Here is a 23334-nt window from a genome sequence, read left to right as displayed (position 1 = left end):
AAGTGGGAACATATGAAAAAACAGTTTTTATAGGAATAAGATGAGGTAAGAACTGAAATAAGCCTGTTCATTTAGATGTTGGAAACTAGTAAAATGATGGTCACTTCTACAGTAGACAATAGCCACTAGCATTCGTGAAATCATCTGGTAATTTTCCCAATGGAAGCCCCCACAATCACTGATGCTGTCTCCTTGATTCACAGGTCCAGACAACATGAAGGCTGTGCTTTTCTTCCTGTACATCTTGGGGACTGCAGCTGCGATCCCCGTAAGTGCCCTACTTCTGTGTTATGTCTCCCACTCTTGACTCTGCATTTGGAAGAAAATGTTCTTGACTTTGAGGTGCTAAAGCAGGAAGATCCATGTCAAGTACCAGTTGAGCCTAAAAAGACCCAGTCCCAAGGAAAGGCACCCCCATGGGTGATTCTTTCTAGGATGGCTTTGGATTCTTTTTAATTCCAATTACATTTCCTTATTGACCAATAAGTAAATGCATAAGTAAAAGGAAAAAAATCAAGATGACATGCTTTAAAATATTTTTTACAAATAATAAAGTAAAATGAATATGAAGCAAAAAATGTTGACTATCATCTTACTAGACAGAGTGTACCCAAACAAATGGCCATCGAGAAATAAATCAGCTTGCAGATGTGTGAAAAGATAAAGAATTTAACATGTATTGCATGACCACTCTCCTCTATTATTTTCTTCAAGATCAAATGCATGCTGTTTTCTCAGATTGAGACTCTCCCCTACAATAATGAAAACAGAGCTCAGTGTAGTAGGACCACAGATGTTATGGGAATCTATAGCTGCAACCTTATCTCTAGGCTGTCCAAGAAATTATGCTCCAGTTAGGCATGACTAGGGCATCCTCTACTTCATGGTCAGGCACATTCACCCACCACAATCTACAAGTAATAAAACCACTGCATGCAAGTCATATTCCTGGAGGCCAAATCAGCAGCCTCAGCACTACTGGAAGATTTCAATGGCCTTATGATCATTTCTGATGTTCCACAGATGACCTATGTCATCTTTCATTAAGCCACATGTGCCAACTGTTTTTCTTCAACCAATGGAAGAACCAATCTCCTTTAAATAAATAGCATTGCCCCCTCTTCTCCAGTCTGATTCTATCTTTCCTTTTAGATGAATGGGAGCTAGTTGCAGATAGCTGTATTGGCAAAAACAAACTCCGTGCCACCCTGATGGAGCAGTTCATAGAAAGAAAGAATTTATGACAAACATTAAGAATCATGCTGTACATTAACTCATGTGGAGTAGTCCAGTTGATGTTACACATTGTACTTTGAAATTAGAGAAGCAGAACAAATTAGAAGAGAACGGAGTTCCCACAAAATCATTGCTTTTTCCTGAAAATTTGTTTTCCCTTTGGAATGGTCATGGTTTCAGCTTTGTAAAGAGACATCCAGAATCTTTGAACCAAATGTTTGATGACACTCCCACATATAGACACAAGCCAGATGTTTCCTTTCTGGGGCAATTTATTATAAGCAGTCCCAGCCTGATGCTGAAAAGCTAAATGTCTTCTCAAAAGTCTGGTCAGTGTAAAATCCTGCAGCATTTTCCAACCTTGGTTGAATTCTTCAACAGCTAATTGTTTCTGTGTGGCCAAGAGATTCCAAGCAGACTCTCAAGAGGGCATGAGAAATAAACATAGACGTGGGCACGATGACGAAATAGATTTTTAATTACCAGATAGTTCTGAAGGAAAATAAGTTGCTGCACTAGTGTGCACTCCTTAGAGATAAGTGGAACAAGAAGGTGCAGGAGAGAGATAGGAAAGGCATTCAGCAAAAAGTGCAACCTCCCCCTCCATCGCCTCTCCATGACACCCTGGGAGGAAGGGATTTACCAAAGCAGGTTCCATTTCTCCTTTTCCTCTTCCCTTTAGCTTCTTTCTAGTCATTTTCAGTGTTAATCCTCTCAGTTGAGAAGGAGGTGAGATGCAAGATTGCAAACAGAACATAACAGATCCTGTAGCCACCTGGCTTACTTTACAGATACTGTCAGCACTTACAGAACCTGCTGGTGGATGAGAAGACACTGTCCAAATAGAGCCTGGGCTCTATACTTAGGTCCACCGCATTCCCACAGGACCTCCATTATGATATAGGCAAATACCTGCTTCAGACAGTTATGTGTTATCATCATGAACCTTCACTGTCAGGAGGAGTAGTTTTAACTTGGGAACTCATTGAAATTTATGAAATAGCTTATGTCCATCACTCAGTCTCTGTGTTTCTGCTCACTTTGCCAAAGGATAGAAGACAGCGACTTGTCAAGCCCCAATGGAGATCAAAGAGCAACCAAGTCTTGAGGGAGATTTCCCTCCAAGTCTAGGGACTCAACTTCCCTTTGGTGCATTACTGTCCTGCTCTTCATTGACATCTCTAAACTTGTATGAAGCCATTGTTCTTGCTGAAATCAGGGTCCTCAGGGGCCACTCCCTACCAGGCTCCATGTCCTGTCTCACATTGGTTCTAAATTAAATCAATTATTTAGTAAAAGATGCCCTGGTGTCTGTTGAAACCAATGGGACCAAGAAAATAAATATTTAGCAAAAATCTTGCAATCTTTTCTGCTAATTATCAATGAGAATTTGAAAGAAGCCAAGGTGCTGTATAGTGCTATATCCAGGAGTTAATTTTGTTTTTCTCCAACTTTGTGTTAAATAATACCTTTCAAGATTATAAAATATAAATGTTTCTGTCAAGGTTTGAAAATCCCAAAAGTCAAGGATAGTCATTATTGAAATGTTTTCTGTTTTATTTTCAGCCAGTCTTTGTATATATAACCTTTCATAAATTTGACTATAATTCTTTCATGTCACAGTATATTGCAGGCACTTGCTTGTAACCTAGAGACCTTGCTTATAATTCTAGAGACTGTTGTTCATTAACTTTATCATTAAAGATCCCAGTAGTGGTGATAATGACAAAAATAACTCATATTTTTTAAGTTGGTATATTAGTAACACAAAGTCTTCATTTTTTTTCAGACAAATGCACGGTTTCTGTCTGAACATTCCAACCCAACTACTGCAACATTGGTGACACCCGACAATGCTGAAGCCCCCAGTGCTGGAGCTGAAGCTGCAGCAGACATAGAAAACCATGCCAATGATAAGGTAAAAGTAATCGTCATATTAGTGTCATCTTTTTATTTCTCCAGAGAATCCAGTATCAAATCAGGCTTAAAGTTTAATATATTCATTTCTCGGTTTAATTTTGTAAGTGCAATCATCACATGAACTATTCTCCAAATACGAGAAATTATGGTGACTAATGAGTATACTCCCTGTAGTGAAGTGCTATATAAAACATTTCTTTATACAATATTTAAATTTAGAATGGGAAGAACAACACAAATATATTTACATGATGATGTGTGGAGAAAAAGAAGGAAGAATGTTTAATGTTAGCTTTGTAGTGATAAATATGAATACCATGTCATTTGTTTCAAGAATAAACGTTTGTTCTTTTAAGGCTGAAGAACCTTCAGCACCAAAGTCAGAAGAGGAAACCCATGTACAGTCAACAGAACAGGACAAAACCTACAGCCATGAGGTGGATCTGAAGGATGAGGAGGATGGCGATGGTGATTTGAGTGTGAATTTGGAATATTCACCAACAGAAGGAACGATGGATGTACAAGAAAGTACAAATGAACCTCCAGAGAGAAAGCTCCTAGAGAACACTGATCTTCCTGCCATTGCTTCTACTTCCTTTGTGGATTCTAACCAACGTGCAAACATCACAAAAGGGGAAGGAAGCCAAGAGCAACCTGTAGGTGATTCAAACCTGCAACTAAACAAGAGCAGTAAGCATAACCAAGACTTAGTGGATGAAGAAAGCCAGGAACAAGATCTAGGTGCTCCCAATGAAGAAGAGGAAGAAGAGCCAGGAGATGAAGAAGAGGAAGAAGAGCCAGAAGATGCTGATGCTCCCAGTGATAACCAAGAAAAGGAAAAAGAACCTCTCGAGGAGCAGCCTATCAGCAAGCAGGAGGGGAACAGTGACCAATCTGATGATACCTTAGAAGAGTTTAGTCAACCAACCCCAATAAGCAAGATGCAGAAGAATGGATTTGAGCAAGGAAACCAAGGGCAAGAAGGTAACTCCAATGCAGAAGGGGAGGACGACAAGACAGCAAGCAGCAAGAAGCACATTCAGCATACAGAGTGGCAGGGCCAAGAAGGAAAAGCTGGTCTTGAAGCTACTGGTAACCAAAAGGACATGGATGAAAAGACAGTTTCCACAGAACCTACTGATGATGGTGCCATTGTGACTAGGAATCATGAAGCCCATGATAATGGAGGCAATGGTGATGCTAAGCATGGCACAAGTGATGACTATTTCATCCCAAGCCAGGAATTCCTAGAGGCTGGAAAGACACATTCCCTTTCCTATTACCTCAAACATGTTGAGGAAGCCACAGATGAGAATGAAAACGTAGATAAAAGCGAAGCTGGAGACAACCAAGGGGTGAGATTATTTACAATGATGCTTGTCCAATAAATTAGCCAAGAAATAGTCGCAATCACTCTGTATACTCTCTCACTCTGCTGTGTGTGCTTCTAGCAGTACATTCCTAAAATACAGGGCAGGCTGAGCATCCCCCATTTGAAGTGACAGACCAAAAGCATTGCAATCTTGTTCAGGCTGGAAGATGTGCATATACATAATGAGATATCTTGAAAATAGAATCCATGTTTAAACACAAGATTCATTCATTTCACAAACACTTCCTCTGTGTTTATAGCTTAAGCATAACTTTATGCAATATTTTTAACGTGTTTGTATTTTAACTGTGACCTGTCACGTGAGTTCATGTGCTAAATCTCACTTTTGGGGCCATGTCTTCACGCAAACAGTAGCTGGATTTCAGAGAATTTCCTATTTCAAGTGTTCAGATTATGGATGCTCACCTTGTACAATGTATTTGCCTTCCTGTCTCCATCATTAGACTGAGAATATGTTTTATTTGTGATCTTATTAGAAGCAGGTCTTCAATTTGAGTGACAGTTATTTGAGAAGTACAAGAAACAATGAAAGAGAAATTTAAATATTACATAGAGAAGGAAAAGAAGCTAAAATTAAACCAAAAAATTAAATTCACTTATAAAAAGAACCCTCCCAAGGATTATTCCATTTGGGAATAAGTGAGCTGGGACATTTATTTTGTCTGAGACTTGCTAGAGACGTAATAATTCCCCAACACATCCAGTCTGTCCTTTGGATAGGCCTAGTAGATTTCTGTGGCTTAGGGGGCATACAAATGCAGACAGTGGGGTTGAAAATCCCTGCAGCTGGATGGAAAATTCTGACAGACCTGAAGAATGGGAGACACTAGAGCTGCATTTCTGCTGTCTTCAAATCTGGGCTCACATCACATTGGTCCTGCTGAACCACTGTGTCTAACAGAAATGCCCCCAACATAATCAGAGATAGCAATGTTTGTGGATTTAACCATAAAAATTAAAGTACTGCTCTAAAAAGCAAACACATGTCCATATGAAAATATGGGAACTGCAGTAGGGAGGAAGAGGGGATTCTGTTTTGATTTGACTACCTAATCGCCTGGGACTTTCAGGAAAATTCCCAGCACACTGCCCTCCTGCCTTCCCAGGAGGAATTAATTCCATATGCCCCCCCACAACCAGGAAGAACTGACCCCATTTGGGGTGGCAGGTAATCTCTCAAGTCCCTAGACCTCTCCTTCCATTCTAAGGCAGAAAGTTTCTTACACCTCAAACTCTACAAAGAAAGTTTTAGTAACACTTCCACAGAGGTCACTGATGGACTGCCATCCTCATGACAAAATCCCAAGACAATGTTATGGGGACCCAATTCCAAGGGGGTGATCCTACCTCACATGGAACAATTCTTGTTCTCCAAGGGTTACTGTATGCACAGCTCAGTGACTGTATGCACAACCCAGTGACTGTATGTATGCACAGCTCAGTGACTGTATTCAGAGCTCTGTGACTATGCACATTAAGAGAGAAAGCAAATCAGTGATCTCTTGATAGCACTGAAATTCTGCTCCTGTTCTTTTCAAAGGCCAAGAAAGCTGAGAGTTTGCCAAATGTTGGACCTTCGGATGAGGGCAACTCGAGGGGGCACAGTGCCGGTGAGTGGAAGCCAGGTCCAGGGAGGGGTGGAATCTGTCACTTTGGCTAGCACCCCCTTCCATTCTGATCCATAAATCCACATCCCCAGCCTCCCCAAGGAAATATCTCATAAAATGTGGGTATTGTTTATATGTGTTTGATAAGCCGTGGGTCAGTGTGCTGACAAACTGAAAGTCCTGTTGGGATTTTACACAAAGCTATCTCCACCACCCCCCACAGCCCCAAACACCACTTTTAGCTCTAGGAAAGACTGATTCTGTTGCTTACTCTCAAGTCCATCCTATCCCAACCACAAACATCTTTAATTTCAACAAAATTACATTCTCCTGGCTTGACTTCTGACCTCTTTCCACGCTGTTTTATGCACTGTTTTATGCACTTCAGATTCTGACTGTCTTATGCAGTGCCAGGAAGACCTCTTCCAGCTCCAGTGCAGTCTTCTGTAAGAGGACATCTGAAGTCCTATGCACACATCCAAGGCCAGAGTCCCGCTGCAGATTAACATCAGTTAAAGCATTTCCCAGCATCTTCCTGCTTTCATGTTTTCAGGATCTGGTTTTTCTGTCTGATGCGTGAAAGAGAAGCTAACTGTCTGGCTGACTCTGTGTTTAATACACAATTTCTCCATGTCTACATTCCCTTTCCATTCTTCCCTTTTAGATTCTTGCATGAACTTCCAATGTAAAAGGGGACACACTTGTGAAGCAGATCAGCAGGGGAAACCCCACTGTGTTTGCCAAGATCCAGAGACCTGTCCCCCTGCAAAGATTCTTGACCAAGTAAGTATTCTGATGAACAGTTCTCAAGATACACCAAAACCCAAGGGTGGACATAGTTTGAAATTGAATCTATTTTTTAAGCGGGTGCACAGGTAATCTACTACTATTTGAGGTTATATTGAGTGAGAACAGATACCAGAGAAATCAAAGTATTTTTATTGTGTCATAAAAATGTAATAGTGGGGTCAAGGAGACAGGTCAGTGGTTAAGACCTCCTGTGCAGTTCTAAGGACGGGAGTTCGGATCCAGCACCCACATAAATGCTAGGTGGGAGTGCCTGTGTCCTTGTTAACTCTAGGACACTCAGAAAGCAGAGGTGGGGATTGCTGAAGCAAGCTGACTAGTGGTATAGATGAACTCTGGGTTCAACTGAGAGATACCACCTCAGCAATAAGGTGGGGAGAGATCAGAGAAGACTCCGACATCAGCTCCAGCCCACCCACACCTGATTTGGTGCCAAATCAGAGAATTGTTATTTTAATAGACTCTACCGGAGCACATCTTTGGCACAGTACACTTTCCAGACATTCTGTGAGTCCCAGGGAAGTGTTTTCCAGCAAGTATTCAGTTCCATCACGTCTCCTTGTTTCCTTTGCCTAGGTTTGTGGCACTGATAACCAGACCTATGCCAGCTCCTGTCACCTGTTTGCTACCAAGTGCAGGCTGGAAGGGACCAAAAAGGGACACCAACTACAGCTGGATTATTTTGGATCTTGCAAATGTAAGCCACTGACCACTACTACCAAACATCATTTCCAGGTGGACTTGGGGCGATTTTTGTGCCTGTCTCTATACACAAACAGAACAGTTTACATAGTTATGAAGTCAGTCTGAAACAAAAAGCAACTCAGGAATTCCCAGGTCTTAATCATGAGAGATTCTGATTCCATGCGACTGTGTTGGAACCATAGTTTTGTTCTACTATTTGTTTTTCAAGAAACCTAGACCATTCCAAGTCTCCCCATGGAGTTCAGAGGCACCATTGTAATATGCACTTTGTATAGACATGAAAGACCAGGGTTTTCTGGATTACTTACCTTCCTCCCAATTTCACTTAAGTCTTTGCCAAGAATTTTATTGCAGTAGATTCTTCCAGAACTTCCTGCCCCAGGATTTTCTCAGTTGTGTCTGGCTCCTCTTGTAGATAACTAGTCCCACACTAGTATTGCCCCCTCGTGCTTCTGCTTCTCCAAAGTTTCTACACACACATACACACAATCTATTAAGTGCTATTGTTTGACTTTCTCTGTCCACTAACATAGACAAAATCACCCACGTACATTCTAGGCAAAAGCCCATAAAGGCTGGTACGTTACTGTGTCCTCTCAGCTTGTGCTGAGGCAGTAGCCACCGTGTCAAGGCTCAGGGAGACGGTGATGAGTTGAGCCCTCTTGGCAGCCGGTGTCTGATGTGGGGCCATCCGGAAAAAAGTGTGGTCTTCTCTAAGAGCAGAGATGTCACAATATCTGCTGCTGTCGAGGGAGCTCCTCTTGGCTTTTCCCTGTGCTGTCAATCAACAACCTGATGCCCTCCACTTCCAAATTCCTGGTCCCTGGCTTTACAACACTGATTCTCAGCCCTTTACTGAATGTCCAAATTATTTGGGGGATCACTTAAGACATCCTGATGCCCAGGTCCCACCACAAAATCATCAGGATTTTCTTTCCATAGAAATTGTTGTCTGCTAGGCATAGTAATGTGAGTCTATCATTTTGGCACTTGGTACTGTGAGGCAGGAGGATCACAAAAAAAAAAAAAAATACCCAACAACTTTGACATTTGATTGGTATGTTTTTAAGACACCCTAGGAAATTCTACTGTGATGCCAGGGGTAAGGACCACCATAAGGAGGAAGTGGGTGTTGATCTTCCTGTGACAAGATCTTGTTATTTGAAATGTGGTTACATTGTGTTTTCTGCTTATCCCAGCTATTCCTGCTTGTACGGACTTTGAAGTGGCTCAGTTTCCCCTGCGAATGAGAGACTGGCTCAAAAATATCCTGATGCAGCTTTACGAACCCAATCCCAAACATGATGGCTATCTAAATGAAAAGCAGAGAAGCAAAGTAAGTTCCACACTCTGCTACCTAAGTGTCTGTGTGCAGGACCTGAGTGGGGAGGTGTGGCAAGACAGGTTCTGCTACCTGAGTGTCTGTCTGTCTGCAGGACTCAAGGGGGGAGGTGTGGTGAGAGCGCCCTGCCTTGCACAGCAGTGGAAGTCTGCCCAGCTTTTCTGCATCTGGTTAGCCTGCATGCATTAACAGATTATAGTGGTCACCATCCATGCTACAATTTCCATAATACAACCAACTGCCCACATTCTACTCAAGGGATAGTAGCCTGGAAAGTGTTCCTTAAGTTGCATCTACAGAAATCTATGACCATGCAAAGTTAACAAATACAGCATTTATATGATCAGCTTCCTATGATTATAACAAATACCTCAGATAACACTACTTAAAGAAGAAAGGTCTCTTGGCTCACAATTTTGGAAGTTCTAGTCTGTGACCGATGTTATCTGTGTTGCTTTGGGCCTGTGTTGAGGTATTATATGTGGCAAGGAATATTCACTTCATATTGGACCAATGAACAAAGAAAAAAGAAGAGGTGCTGGGCTCCCCACATCCCCTTCGGTCATGCCCCCATATGACCAGGAAACTTCCAACTAGGCCTTATCTCTGAAAGGTTCCACCATTTCCCATTAGTGTCATGGGCTAAGGACCAAGATTCTAACTCATGGGCCTCCATGGGCAACATGGTATCCTTGATAAAGCAGGCCCAGCATGTTTAAGTCTGACATTTTCAGTCCTCGTAGACCAGACACAGATTCTGCTGTAAGGGAAATTAGTTGCTCTTTATGCCAGCAACACATTAAGATTTAAGAGCACAGAACATTGCCAAGCAGTGGTGGCACACAACTTTAATCTCAATACTCCAGGAGGCAGAGGCAGGTGGATCTCTTGTGAGTTTGAGGCCAGCCTGGTCTACAAAGTGAGTTCCAGGACAGCCAGAGCTACACAGAGAAACCCTGTCTCAGGAAAAAAAGAAAAGTGCAGAAAATTGATTCCTGAAGTTTCAAGAGAAGATTCTCCCATTGGATAGTTAGTGAATATATTCTGGGTGCCAGAATTGACCTACACTCTAGACATACAGCAACAGACACATAAAACTTCCACTTTAAAAGGTTTACATTCAAGGCAAGGAGACAGATTACTATACTAAAGCAAGTTCGTGTGTGTGAAATGTCCAGCAATAAACTGAAATTTTATTTTGCTGAGTTGTTTTAAAACAAAAAGAAAGAGGGAGGAAGGGGGAAGGAAGGGAGGGAGGGAGGGGGACGGAGGGGAAGGAAAATGAAGGGCAGGCAGGGCAGGGCAGGGCAGGGGCAGGCAGGGCAGGGCAGGGAGGGAAGGGAAGGGAAGGGAAGGGAAGGGAAGGGAAGGGAAGGGAAGGGAAGGGAAGGGAAGGGAAGGGAAGGAAAGGGAAGGGAAGGGAAGGGAAGAAGAGAGGCTGTGTTGATTAGAATCCATTTCCTCTGGGTCAGACTTCACGTCCTGAACAGGTTTTCCTCTGTCATATTGTTACCCTTCAAGAGCTGATAAGTGACAATATCAAGACACTTTCCTGGTACTCTAACAGCCTTCTGACTTCTTAATCTCAGGTCAAAAAAATTTACCTGGATGAAAAGAGGCTCTTGGCAGGAGACCATCCCATTGAACTCCTCTTGAGGGACTTCAAGAAAAACTACCACATGTATGTGTACCCTGTGCACTGGCAGTTCAATGAGCTGGACCAACACCCTGCGGACAGGTGAAGACCCTTTACCTCCCACCCCCAGGACACTTCCTGGTAATGATATCTATGTGAAATAGAACTCCAGACACGACTGGGAATGTTTCCAGCTTCATTTTCAAACACCCAGTACAAACCAGTCATGGTTAGGAATCTAATCAAAAATCACTAAGAAAATAATTGAAGATGGCAACAGCACAGTGTCCGAATTACCACTCTGAGTTTACTAATTAAATCTCTGTTTCCCACAGAGATGCTCTCTATTCTCATTCTAGAACTAAATCCACAGGGTAATCTAATTGGCTCAACTTGGGTCAAGTACCACCTCTGGGACCATCCAGGAATGCCAGTGAGTGAGAACCAGCTCACACAAGCCCGACTTCTGGGTGCGCATATAGAGACTGGGATAGGATGATGCACAATTCCCAGCAAAGAGGCAAGCCTTGGGCACCACAACCCATTCTTGCCTGTAGCTTTTCACTGTGTGGTTCATTTGGCATACACAGTGACCTTGAGGAAGGAAATGTCCTTGGTGATGGAGACTTAAGTCCCTCATGCAGAAGCAACACAGTTAATAGGCTGTCATTGTCCTCTTGCAGGATCTTGACACATTCCGAACTTGCTCCTCTGAGAGCCTCCCTGGTACCCATGGAGCACTGCATAACCCGCTTCTTTGAGGAGTGTGACCCCAACAAGGATAAGCACATCACCTTGAAGGAATGGGGCCACTGCTTTGGGATTAAAGAAGGTAAGTTCATTACCAAAGAACAATGTCTCCTTTTTCAGATAAATGCTGAGTCCTTTAACAAAATATCAAGATCCTGCTATAGGAGTGTGTGTGTGTGTGTGTGTGTGTGTGTGTGTGTGTGTGTGTGTGTCCCCGCATGCACATAGTCCTTTAATCCCAGAACTCAGGAGGCACAGGCTGGTAGATCTACGTGTGTTCCTGGCCAGCCAGGCCTATGTAGAAAAACCTTTTCTCAAAACAATAACAATAATAACAATGTAGGAAAAGCCTGAGTAACAATACTGAGGTTGTCTTCTGGCCTGCATTCACATATGCTTGTGTACCCAGAATACATGTATACCCATGCACACATGTACACCTGGTCACAAACACATACCACAGATGCTTTATGAACACATTTAAAAACACATACTGTCTATAGAGTGAGTTCCAGGACAACCTCCAAAACAATACAGAGAAACCCTGTCTCGGAAAACCAAAAAACAAACAAACAAACAAAACACATACAGATGAGCAAACAGTCTAACACTAAGAACAGTACGGTTGGCAAAGGTCAGACTTCCTTCCCCTCATGGGTTATATGTGTGACTTCACTTTAAAATTCTTCGCCATGCCGATGTGCAATGGCTTGGAATTGGCAAGACCTGAAAGTGTTGGGACCAAGCCCTTTAATGTTCAGCAGAAGGATGACCCTGCTGCTCTCAACAGTACTGTGTGAATGAACACCAATGATGAGCCTGTTTCAGGGAGCACTGCCTCTTCTGCCTTAGTTGCTCTACTATGTAGCAAACTATCACCAGATTAGCAGGATGTTAACCTGATTAGCTAATGTTAACCTGTTTGCCAGGGTCAGGAGAATGGGAGTCACTTTTCTGGGCGGTTCTGGCGTAGGATCATGTGACCAATCTGTTAGCCAAGTGCAGAGGTGGCCTGAAGGATCTGCTTCTAAGTTCTGTCACCTGGTTGTTTAAAAGGACATCACCCTGTGGTAGCCACCTACCCTTAGTAACCCAAGGCTGAAGTCCACCTCATTCTGCCATGTTCTGTTGGTCACACAGGACAACCCTGCTCTCAAATGGGGAACACGGGCCAAGGGGGATCATTGGAAGCCACTTTGGAAATTGGATTTCATTAGTGCTCAAAAGACATGAACAAGCTGTTAGACCAAGACTGATACAAAAGGATAGGTTCCCTTTCTAACACCTATTCTCCAAGCAGAGTATTTATACAAGTTCAAATGTATCCCCCAAATGGTTAAACCTGTCTTTTAAACTCCCTGCTGAAGAGACAGAGCATCCCCCAGTGCAGCTGAGCCCACTATTAGCAACATGAGGAGCACAGCTGGGCCAGAACATTTTCATTGACATCTCCTTACAGGACTTGGTGTTTTAAAGACTGATAAAAGGGCAAATTTGAGTAAAGGTCATTTGCTTAAAGAAAAGGAGTTTTTCTTCCCTGTTTCCTTTGCAAAATGTCCAGCAGTTCTTCCACAGTCAGGCTATCCAGGCTCTACACTGGGAGGAGCCAGAAAGGTCCAAGCCCAGTGACTTGCAAAGCTCCTAATAGTCTTGTTTGTCACTGTGGTCTGACTAGCATTATGCTATTTTGAAGTTGGGAGAGAATTATCACGTACTAAGCCAATAAGGCAGTCATTAAATGTTCAGTTAAAGTAAGTAAACAAGTTATCACTTTGGGATACAGCAGGGCAAGGCAAAGAAAGAATAACATTTCTTTATAAATGTACTTTCTTCCCAGTGAATGCTAATAAGAGCACAGGAGAAGATAAACTTTACTAGCATTTTCTTGATTTTCAACCGCCTATGACCTAAACTAGATATGTTCAAACGGCACAGCCTACCACTAGCCAGCTCCAGGCATGCCGCTTGCCCTCGGTCACTCATCTTTTGCTGCAATAATGAAGCTCAGAGAAGTGGCGGGAGGGTCTTCATGATGATGACACACTGTGTGCTTCAGTTAATACGATCAACACCATGACCAACAGCAACTTGGAGAGAAAAGGGTTTATTTCATCTTACAACTCTCAGGTCGCCGTCATCACTAGGAGAAGTCAGGGCAAGAACCTGGAGGCAGGAGCTGATGCAGAGGCCATGGAGGGTGCTTCTTACTGGCTTGTTCCCCATAGTTTTTTCAGCCTGCTTCCTTCACCTGTCTGGAGGTGGAGACCAACACTCACAGTGGGCTGAGTCCTTCTGCATCAATCACCAATCAAGAAAATGCCCCCACGGGCTTGTCGATTGGCTGATCTGATGGGAGCATTTTCTCACCTGAGGTGCACTCGTTTCAAATGACTCCAGCCTATGTCTGGTGACAAAAAAAACCCAACCAATACACCACCTACTGCATCTACTCATATCACTCTTAGTGAAACTACAGGGATAAGTCAGACCACACAGGGCCTCCTGAGCCCTTTAAAGACTTTACTCTGGGAGTGTCATCAAACCAGAGTCCTGTGGTTACACTGCAGAGCAAGTAAAGAATGGCTGAGGATGCTGTGGTAAATCCAAGAGTTGATAAGATCCTGACTCTGACTCAGAAGTGATTGTGGGGAAATAAGTGATGCAGTCAAGACATCCTAAATTAGAAGCACACTCACATGGTGCAGGTTTGGCATATAAGGAGGCAATGGCTGGTAAGAAATACTAGGCAGGGAGCAGACAGCTGAGAGAATCTAGAGGAAGCATACAGTGTCCCTATTCCTGCCTTGGGCCAGGCAAGATAGCTAGGGGCACAATGACAGGAGCAGATTTGAGGCAATGACAAATTCCACTTGAACGTGCTGAATTTTAATTACTAACAAGACAAAGACGATCCCTAGCTGAGTCATAGTTGCAAGAGTTTGGAAATTGAATATGCATTTGGAGAATTATGGATATAATTCAGTGGTGGAATTCTTATCTCACATATGCATGGGCCTGAGTTTATCCCCAGCAAGAGAAAGAGCGACATGGGCACATGGAGAATAATTGACACTAAGGAAGGGAATTATTATGCTAAAGAAACTTCATTAAGTTATAGAACAAAACTCTATGGTTGGACACCAGGGAATCACACCTGTAGATAACACATCCTTGAGAAGGGGTTCAGAAAGAAGAAAGAGCAGTCCCCCCAAAAGGAAGGAATGAAGGGAAGTTCCATGTTAAAAAAGGTGTTGCATAGGTAAGGGACTATGCTGACTGCAAGGAAGACCAAAGGTAGAAGATATTCACAGGTCCACTGATGTAGAAATAGGGATTCCCAGGAAGTCCCAACAGGGCTACCTGGGTCCAGAGTGGTCCAACAGAGGAGGCCGTGTTGTCTGGCATCCAAGCAGCAACAGGTGTTTCTGCAGATGACTTAGTTCAAAGTTGAACTGAGCTGCACCTGGACATCTACCATTTCTATGGAACTTCAGCCACCATTTATACCTGGCACTTCTTGGCCTGGTCCTGCCATCAATGGCTCACCCTTCTTCCTTTGGTGGTCCTCAACTGTACAAAGAATTCCAGAAGAACTGCCTAGGTATCCACATGATAGCTGCCCTCCCCCAGGGATTCTGATCCCAGAAGCCAGAGGTGAAGCCCAAAGACATTTTCAAAAGTTCCAGCCATATTAGCAATTACTACCTTGCTGCCTTTTAGATGGTTTTGTATATCCACAGCTCTGGCCTTTCCTTGGTTTTGTGGCTTTCCAGGTGACTTTCTAAGAGTGTGTCTATTTATTTATTCATTCGTTTGTTCATTTATTTATTCTTTCTCTTATCTTTACAGAAGACATAGATGAAAACCTCCTGTTTTGAATTAAGATTTGAAAGAATGGAAACTTCCCGCCAGCCTCGTTTGCTTTAACTGCTTCTGAGTACATGCAGCCATGACACTATAGATGCATAGTTAGCAAAATGTTTGTTTGCATGTAAGAGAAGACAATGACACTAACTGCTTGATGGTGACAGACATGTGCCGGCCTTTAACATTACCCTAGGAAATAAAACTTTAAAATTAAGTAGTGCCAATGTCTACAAAAGACTGTACTGTCTGGGAATAATTTAACTCGTAGTACTGTCACTCTGCATCTACTTTTAAAACATGAAAAATGTGTTCTTATTGTCCGTAATACCTTATGCATGTTAAGGAAGTGAGATATTGCTCTTTTGTGGTTAACATGCCTCATTTTCAGTATCTTAATGTCTAATAAAGAGCCAGTAAAGAAAGCCTCAAATGCCTGCTCAAGTTTATTTCCAGTTGTTTATTTAAACAATTAAATGTAAAAGACCAACTCAGGGCTTACATTAGAAATCAAAATAGAATTATGCTTGCTTACTGCTCCTAATAAAAGGTTCATTTAAAGAAAAGATTGAGACATTTTCTATAACAAATTGTTACAAACTAATCATGAATGTCCTTTGTCATTGTGTAAGTTTTTTGTTTTTCTGTTTGTTTGTTTGTTTGTTTGTTTTTGGGGGGTTGTTTTTTGTTTTTTGGTTTTTCTAGACAGGGTTTCTGTGTGTAGCTTTGGAGCCTATCCTGGCAGTCGCTCTGGAGACCAGGCTGGCCTCGAACTCACAGAGATCTGCCTGCCTCTGTATCCCAAGTGCTGGGATTAAAGGCATGTGCCACCAATGCCCGGCCATTGTGTAAGTTTTAATGGGGGTGGGGGTTGGATTCAATTGCTTTTTAGCCAAGTGCAGTTTAAAATGTGAATGATTCTGCATTGCATTGGCCAATCAGTTCTAACTTCTGTGAGGTAGCATTTGTGCATCAGAGAGGAAGAGATCTGAAAGAGCCCCATGTGTCTCTTTTCTCAAAACAAAGTGAAAGGTGCAGATGATGAGCCATGGGGTAATGCCGTGAGAGATCAGCATTATTCCCTTGGCCTGATTGTGTCTTAAAAAATTTGTGTTTCTAGTTGGGCTTTTCTGTAATGCTAAAAACTGGGGCATAAAAGTATAAGTGACACCACACAATATTGCAATGTCTACAGTGAGGCACCAAAAGTTCCTGGCATCCATTTCATTCCACTTTTATAATATTTGAAAGAAATGGGAGGTTATATAGTTTTCTATTGAAATAGATGCTATTGATACAATTATCTTCAATGGTTTATAACCTTTTATGAGGTCAAAAAGTCCCTTATTCTTGAACTAAAACCACATTAAACCATATCCTTTCTAGATAATTAGGTTCAATTTGACCAACCAAAATCTACTTATTTATGTTTATCAAATAGGAAATTAATTTTAAAAACATTCTAAACTTCAGAATATTTTTATAAATACCAAAACTGTCTTAATTAGAAAATAACTTTTAGAAGTTAGGTTTTAGAAACCATGTTTTATAATTATACTAGCAGGTGTCAATTAGGCCTGAATTTTATTTTACTCTCAGGAAGTTTTGCAAAAAATTCTTTAAAATAAGGAAAACTGATTTTAATATTAAAGATGCCATCTAAACACAAAAATGTATATTTGACAATTATTTTCATTTTGAAATGAAAATACTAAGAATGGAGATGTTCAGATCTTACCCCGGGTCTGAGGACACAGGTAGACAGAAGTGCTTTCATGTTCTTTGTGGTTAGTTCTTAATGACCAGTTGGTTGTGATAAAGAATCGCTCTGATCCCAGCCAAGGCAATGAAGCTGTCTTCTCAGAATCCTCCTATAAGCCCATCTCAGTAATTGTGATCTTCCAGAAAGTGGAGTCCCTGGTATGAAGCTAATCTCTCGTTTAGCCATGTATTTGTGAGTCATATTGCCCATGACCATGTAGACATTAGTAACACAGCTTAAATACTAGCCAGGTGTAGAGATGTCAGTCCACACTGCTTCCTGAATCTGCTGCTCTGAGGTCCATTGGAAGCCCAGGTAATTAAAGCGATATAATTTATGCTGCTCAAAGTATGTGGGATAGTCTTGGGTTGGTAGTTCAATGACTTCTACTATGTCCACTTAACAAAAGGGGAAGAAATTTTTAGAGTTTGGATCCAGAAAACATACAGAGGAAAAATATGAAAAAGAAAGGATGAAGTCTATGTTCAAGCAAAGTGATACAAACTCAACCAGAGTTGAGTTTAAGTATATTGCAGTAGCTGGCAGATGATTCATGGACGGATGGAATTTGCCTCAGATGTTGGGGACAAGTCTTCATGAAGATATGGTGAAGTTGTTCTTTCACAGCCTAACTCCATAGTACAGTGACATAGTTTAAAATGCAGAGGGTAAGCTAGTTCTAAACGAATGTGATTTTACGAACGTGAAGTTTTACTTTAGAACCAGTGGGGTAGAGCTGACCTTGTTGAATTGCTTTACTGAATTTATCCATACTTTGCTTATTCTTATCAACCCATGATGCCTTGCAAATTTTTCTCATATAATTTCCTTTCTAAGGAACTGTAATTGTCAACAACAACAACCTACGGGGCATATGGACCGATCAGTCTTGTGCAGCAACAAGCTTTATCTGTAAATTCTGTAAAAACCGTTTTCTCCTTTTAGTCATCGATACTCCCTTCCCCATTGAAACATTAAAGACAAAAAGACCTGTATCCGGAGATTGCAATCTCAAGTCACTTTAAAGGCAGAACAGCTGAGTGTAGGCAGAACAGTAAAGTGTAAGGAAGAGTGGGGACTGGCGGGCACTATAACAAGCCAGAGAATGACTGGTCTAAAGGCATTTAAAGCTTTTGAAAAGTTTTCCAAGCTTAAAAAAGTGTGAATCTAGAGGCAAGATTTAGCCTGACCACTGTCAGCATGTCTACTTCAACGATCTGTTCACATGGAAACAGGACGTGGAGATCACCTCAACCTTCACTCCCAGACTCTTGTCTTCAGAATGAAGGTTTTCCTCCTGGCCGCCCTGCTGAGTGCCGCCACTGCTCTGCCCATCCCAGTGAGTACTCAACTTTCAGTCTCCACTGTGAGTCTTCATATTTATGGGCTAGAAGGCATCTCACATCTTTACAGATGAGGAAAGTGCAGTACAGGAGTGCAACAGAATCAGGAATCTTCCTGGGTCTAAGGCTCTGTATGTCACAAAGCTGTTTCTGGAGGCCTTGGGCAAGGAACTAACTGATGCTTTCCCTGCTCAATGAGTTAGGACAACTCCAGAGTGTAAAAATGATTTTTAAAAAATTGTTATAAAAAACTTACAGTCCTACTTGCAAGAGAAAGCTCTTGGCAGACTTAGCAATATAAACAAAGTGCTCTACAGGGACCCAGATCGAAATTTAGCCATCGAATTGAGCTCCGTTCATAACACTGCCCTACATCATCTAGAGTTTTCTTAAAAGGCTCCTCTCCAAGACGATCCAACACCAAGACAGAGGGTGATGTAAGACTACCCATGCTAGTTCTAAGTTAATATTAAAAACTTATGTCTGAAATATGCAGTTCAGGAGTGTGACAGATCACTAAACATTATACATGAGCATCTTTACTGTACCATTTGGGAAAGCAGGATTGGGTTAACAACCCATGCCCATATGAAGCATGCCTGGATAACAAACCAGTCTCTTGCATGAGATCACAGTTGATTCTTGGAACATTAACAAGAACTGTTGTAGTGTGTTCTTGGTAGGACTAGGGCTCAAACCTAGAGTATTGCACATGCAAGGCAAATGCTCTTCCATCCAGTTACATCCCCAGCCTGGACAAGCATTCCTGTCTAAAGTTCCAAAAAAGATGCAAAACTTGTCTCTGTAAGAACACTATGCTGATGAAAGTGTTGCAGCATAAATATTTCAATAATTTGAGTATGGGCTTTCTTCATCTGTTAGCATCTCTGAAATGAGTATTGTTTCAGCCATGGTGCAATAGATAATGCATCATGCCCATTTGACAGGAACATTTGCTCTGTAGTTGATCTGTGAAATAATGATGCATTTTATGATACCATCATAGAATATGTAAAACAATGAGAGCACACCACCGGCAGCTTAACCTTTGTTGTGCACTGACTACAGCCTACATTTGTACTGAGACCTGTAGGAACAATTTATATTTATTGTAGACAGTGCCCAGCACCAGTGAGGTATGAAACCCTCTCCATGCACAACTGGCAACAAAGGGGCTTTCAAAGGTTGTGGGGAGATTACAAAATTTAAGTTGAGACTCATACTCTCTTCCTTTGAACGTCTACATACTGAAAACAAATCTAGAATAGTATTGATGTTAAATATACCAGAACAAGGCATGCAGTGTGTGGTCTTAGGAAAGTAAGTAAGAGCATGTTTTGATATAACTTTAAAGCCAAAAGTGCTTGACACTCTGAATCACTGGACATAATTAACTGGGCATTTCCCTGTTAAATGTGTAATTTACTTCAGAGGTGAAGACTCATGACTGATAAGCATAAAGCTCATGGGGTTTCTTTTTTTAGCTGTTCTCACATAAAATGAAATGTCTTCACTCATAAGGTACGGTGGCCAGCTGCTTCACCTTGTTGCTTTTCTTGTTTTCAAGCTCGGACAATCTGCAGGAAGCTCCAGTGAACAGGTACGCCTGGACTTTCCAACGGACGTTCATATTTACAAGCTGTCATTTGCACTCCCAACGATCCACACTGTGTTTCCTTTCACAGAGATTCAACTTCTTCCCACCACAAATCCTGCCATTCTTTCCTCAGTTTCCCTTCCAGCAGCCTCCTCTGGTAAGCAGAGTGTGGGAAGTCTCAAGTGTATCGGTTGGGTGGTGAATGGCTATCAAACTTTCCAAGTTTTGTACCAGTAGCCTCTGTGACAGTATTCTTTTGCTGTCACTAAATCACTTTGTTGCTTTCTTTTCTTGAAAAAAAAATGGGGGGGGGAGGGGTTCCCTCGGGTTTCTGTAACTTTTTTCTCAAAAGTCAAAGCAAATGATTACTTTGCCCTTCTTGCTGACACCCTCGCTGTCTCTCTCCTAATAGTTGAATTTTTATAACTATCTCCATGAGGACTGGAGAAATACTAAGTGCATGGCAGGGCCCTTTTGGTACATGCTCCCAGAGGCAAAGGCAGCCCTGGCTAGGCTGACTCAAGCCTGTCGAAGAAGTCAGGTCCTGAGCAACTAAAACAAATCCTTAGTGCGAAACTCTTCCCACCAGCAGAGGGCAGCCTGTATTCAAAAACAAGAGAGAGTGGCACCTGTGGTAGGGAAATTGGTGGGTTTTCAAGAACCATCAACAGAACCTTGGACACTATTGTTAACTAATTAATCAAATTAATTATAACTCCTAAAAGGAAAACAGTGTATCAAATCCAGAGCTCTGTAGGGCAGTAGCCTTATGTGTTGCCACCCAGTCCCGGAGGCCTACTGCTGCTCAGCACACACCAAAAGGCTAAAAGGGTGAGGGAATAGAGAATATAAAACAGCAAAGGAAAACAGGCATGGCTTGATTCACCCACAACTCATCTTTTTTCTTCCTTTTTGTAGATTCCATTTCCTTTTCCCTTCCCTTTTGATCCGAACCAGGTAAATATACCTAAAACTTCCTTTAAGAAGATATGTGACTAAAAGTTAAAACATGTTTTGTTTGATTTAAAGAATCTAATGTAGAAACCCACATATCTCTGAAAGCTCAAGTGCCTAGGCTGTGACCATGTGGAGGGACCACGGGCCCAGCAGCACTAACAGGAGTGAAACAGCCAGAGGAGCAGATGTGCTTGCTCTTAAGCCTCTGGAGAGGAATGGGACACTGAGAGGTCTAATGTCATTACACCCATAGGTTGTCACATGTACATTTACAGGGATATGACTTCACTGAAATGTCATCTGTCCTAGACGCTCTGTTTAAGGTTAAGGACAGAGTACAAAGGTGTGTTTTCCTTGTGTTCCTAACAAGGTTTTCCTGAAGTAGGGATAATTATTTGTAAGATGATAGATTTAACTACGAACCAAAACACAAAGCTGTGTTTATTATACCGTAGTAATTTGATTGTTAAAAACTAGTGAAGTTGTGAGAAAGAACCATTGATTGGCTTTTTTTCATGAAGGGATTCTCCTAAGTATAATGTGACCTTCACAAGATGTTCCCTACTGTGCTGAGCCCAAAGCAAACTGTGGAGTGTCCATTTCCAGAGATGGTTTGAAAAAGGTTCAGGAACCAGGCAGGGGGTGTAAACTCTTCAGTGGTATGGACTTAATGAAGGGATTTTACAAATGCTAAGGGCCTTAAAGATATGTTTCCATTTACCAGTCTAACTCAAATTTGTAACTCAAAATGCTACATTGTAACTCTTGGATTATTTTGTTTGTTTCTTTTATTCAAGGTTCTGACGCCTAATCAACTTATAGCGGTAAATATATTTTTTCTATCTATAGGGACTCTAAGAATATAATATCTAATGTCCTTTAAAAAAAAAAAGGCCAGTTCATTCAGAAAACCACTGCACTTGCTCAGTTCATCCTGACAAAAGTACGGACACCTGTTAAACCCAAAACCAACCAGGCACGTAAAAAGAGTTCTTTCCACTGATTCAATTCATTGAGCTATAAAGTGACAAGACAGTGTCTTCTACTGCTGATGCAAGCAAGTGACCAGTGAGGGTTCAGAATAGAGGAAAAGAGTTAAGAGTTTCAGGGAGATAAGATAGATCCCATAACTAATGAGATGCCACAAACACGTAACATGTGAAACATTACTATAAAACCTGAGTTTAGAGGCCTGCTTTTTTGTTTTTGTTTTTTGTTTTTGAGACATAGTCCTTGGTGGCCTGGAACTCACTACATAGACCAGGCTGGCCTCAAATTCATAGCAATCCACCTGCCTCGGCAGTGCTGGGATTAAAGGTGTGCACCACCATGTCTGGCCCAAAAGATGTTTTTTTAATCAACTGCACATAATTCAGCTGTTTAATGAACTGTTTATTGATTGGTAAGTTCCTTAGAGTATCAGTTTACGAAAATATCAGAAGAATCCTTTGAATATAATTACAAAAGATAAAACTAAAAAGTTCCACTTCTCTGTCTAAAGCACAAACATTTCTGAGATAGGAACATGTGTCACAATGAATAAAATGCATGTTACTCTTTTAAAAGCCATTAGTAAAACAAAAAACGTTTTCATAGTTAATAGTGTCTTAGAAACAGACATGCAGTATCCTTTTCAAGGCCAGGAAGCTGGGCCTCTAAAGTTTATGTGTGTAAGATAAACTTCCCCAGGATTTTAAAAATACCAACTGGTTCAAGTCATTCTAAAGACTGTTTAAACGTATCATGAAGCCTAAAGTTAATTTCAGTTCGGGAAACTGGTGCTCTTCCCATGGCACTCCCTGTTTAAACATGGCAGTCCATTCCTGAAGATCAAACCTATACAACTCCAAGCACACTGTCACTAAGCGTGCCTCAGGGACCGCTTCAGAGTGATTGCTGGTGTTACAAAATCAGCCGTGCACCTTCCCATCCAAGCTCTGCTGCAGGAGCACTGAGCAGCCAGCGATGGGAAGCTGGGTCCTGACCTCACCTGTACATTGAACCAGCTTTGTGGCTCTGCTGAGTCTTCCAGCAGGGAAAACACAGACCCTGTCAACCTCTGAGGATATTCTCTCCTTGGAGAATCTGACTCATTCAAGTTGCCAGAGACCTTCTTAAGAAACAATACTGACAGAGCTGCCCTACCTAGCTGGTTCCAGTCTTATTCATACCTCACACATATACCTCTCCTCTCTCCCTCTCCCTGTCTCCCTTCTTCCTCTTCCTTGCCCTCCTCCAACACTCACTACCCAGAGCACTGTTTATGCATAAGAACTGCTGACACTGGCCAGTGTCCACTTGGCTTCACTATTCCTACATGTTCTAGAACAGGTGGTTACACATAGAGGGTTCATTCACCACTTAGACCAAGTCTTGAACAAGCTGCTGAGTTTTTGAGGCTACAAAGCAACACAT

General features: G+C 41.8%; 1 protein-coding gene across 1 annotated transcript; it reads left to right on the top strand.

The window, feature by feature from the left end:
* The first annotated feature begins 214 nt into the window (after nt 1–214).
* On the top strand, nt 215–15274 carry Sparcl1 (SPARC like 1). Its single transcript, XM_035453437.1, has 10 exons — nt 215–268; nt 3026–3154; nt 3513–4511; nt 6090–6159; nt 6821–6939; nt 7540–7660; nt 8868–9004; nt 10600–10748; nt 11330–11478; nt 15246–15274. The coding sequence occupies exons 1-10, from the start codon at nt 215–217 to the stop codon at nt 15272–15274; spliced, it is 1956 nt and encodes a 651-aa protein (XP_035309328.1).
* The last annotated feature ends 8060 nt before the right edge of the window (nt 15275–23334 follow it).

The sequence above is a fragment of the Cricetulus griseus genome (assembly GCF_003668045.3).
Source record: "Cricetulus griseus strain 17A/GY chromosome 1 unlocalized genomic scaffold, alternate assembly CriGri-PICRH-1.0 chr1_1, whole genome shotgun sequence".
NCBI classification, from domain to species: domain Eukaryota; kingdom Metazoa; phylum Chordata; class Mammalia; order Rodentia; family Cricetidae; genus Cricetulus; species Cricetulus griseus.
Note: the sequence above shows the minus strand (reverse complement) of the source record. Positions and strands in the feature narration are given on the sequence as shown.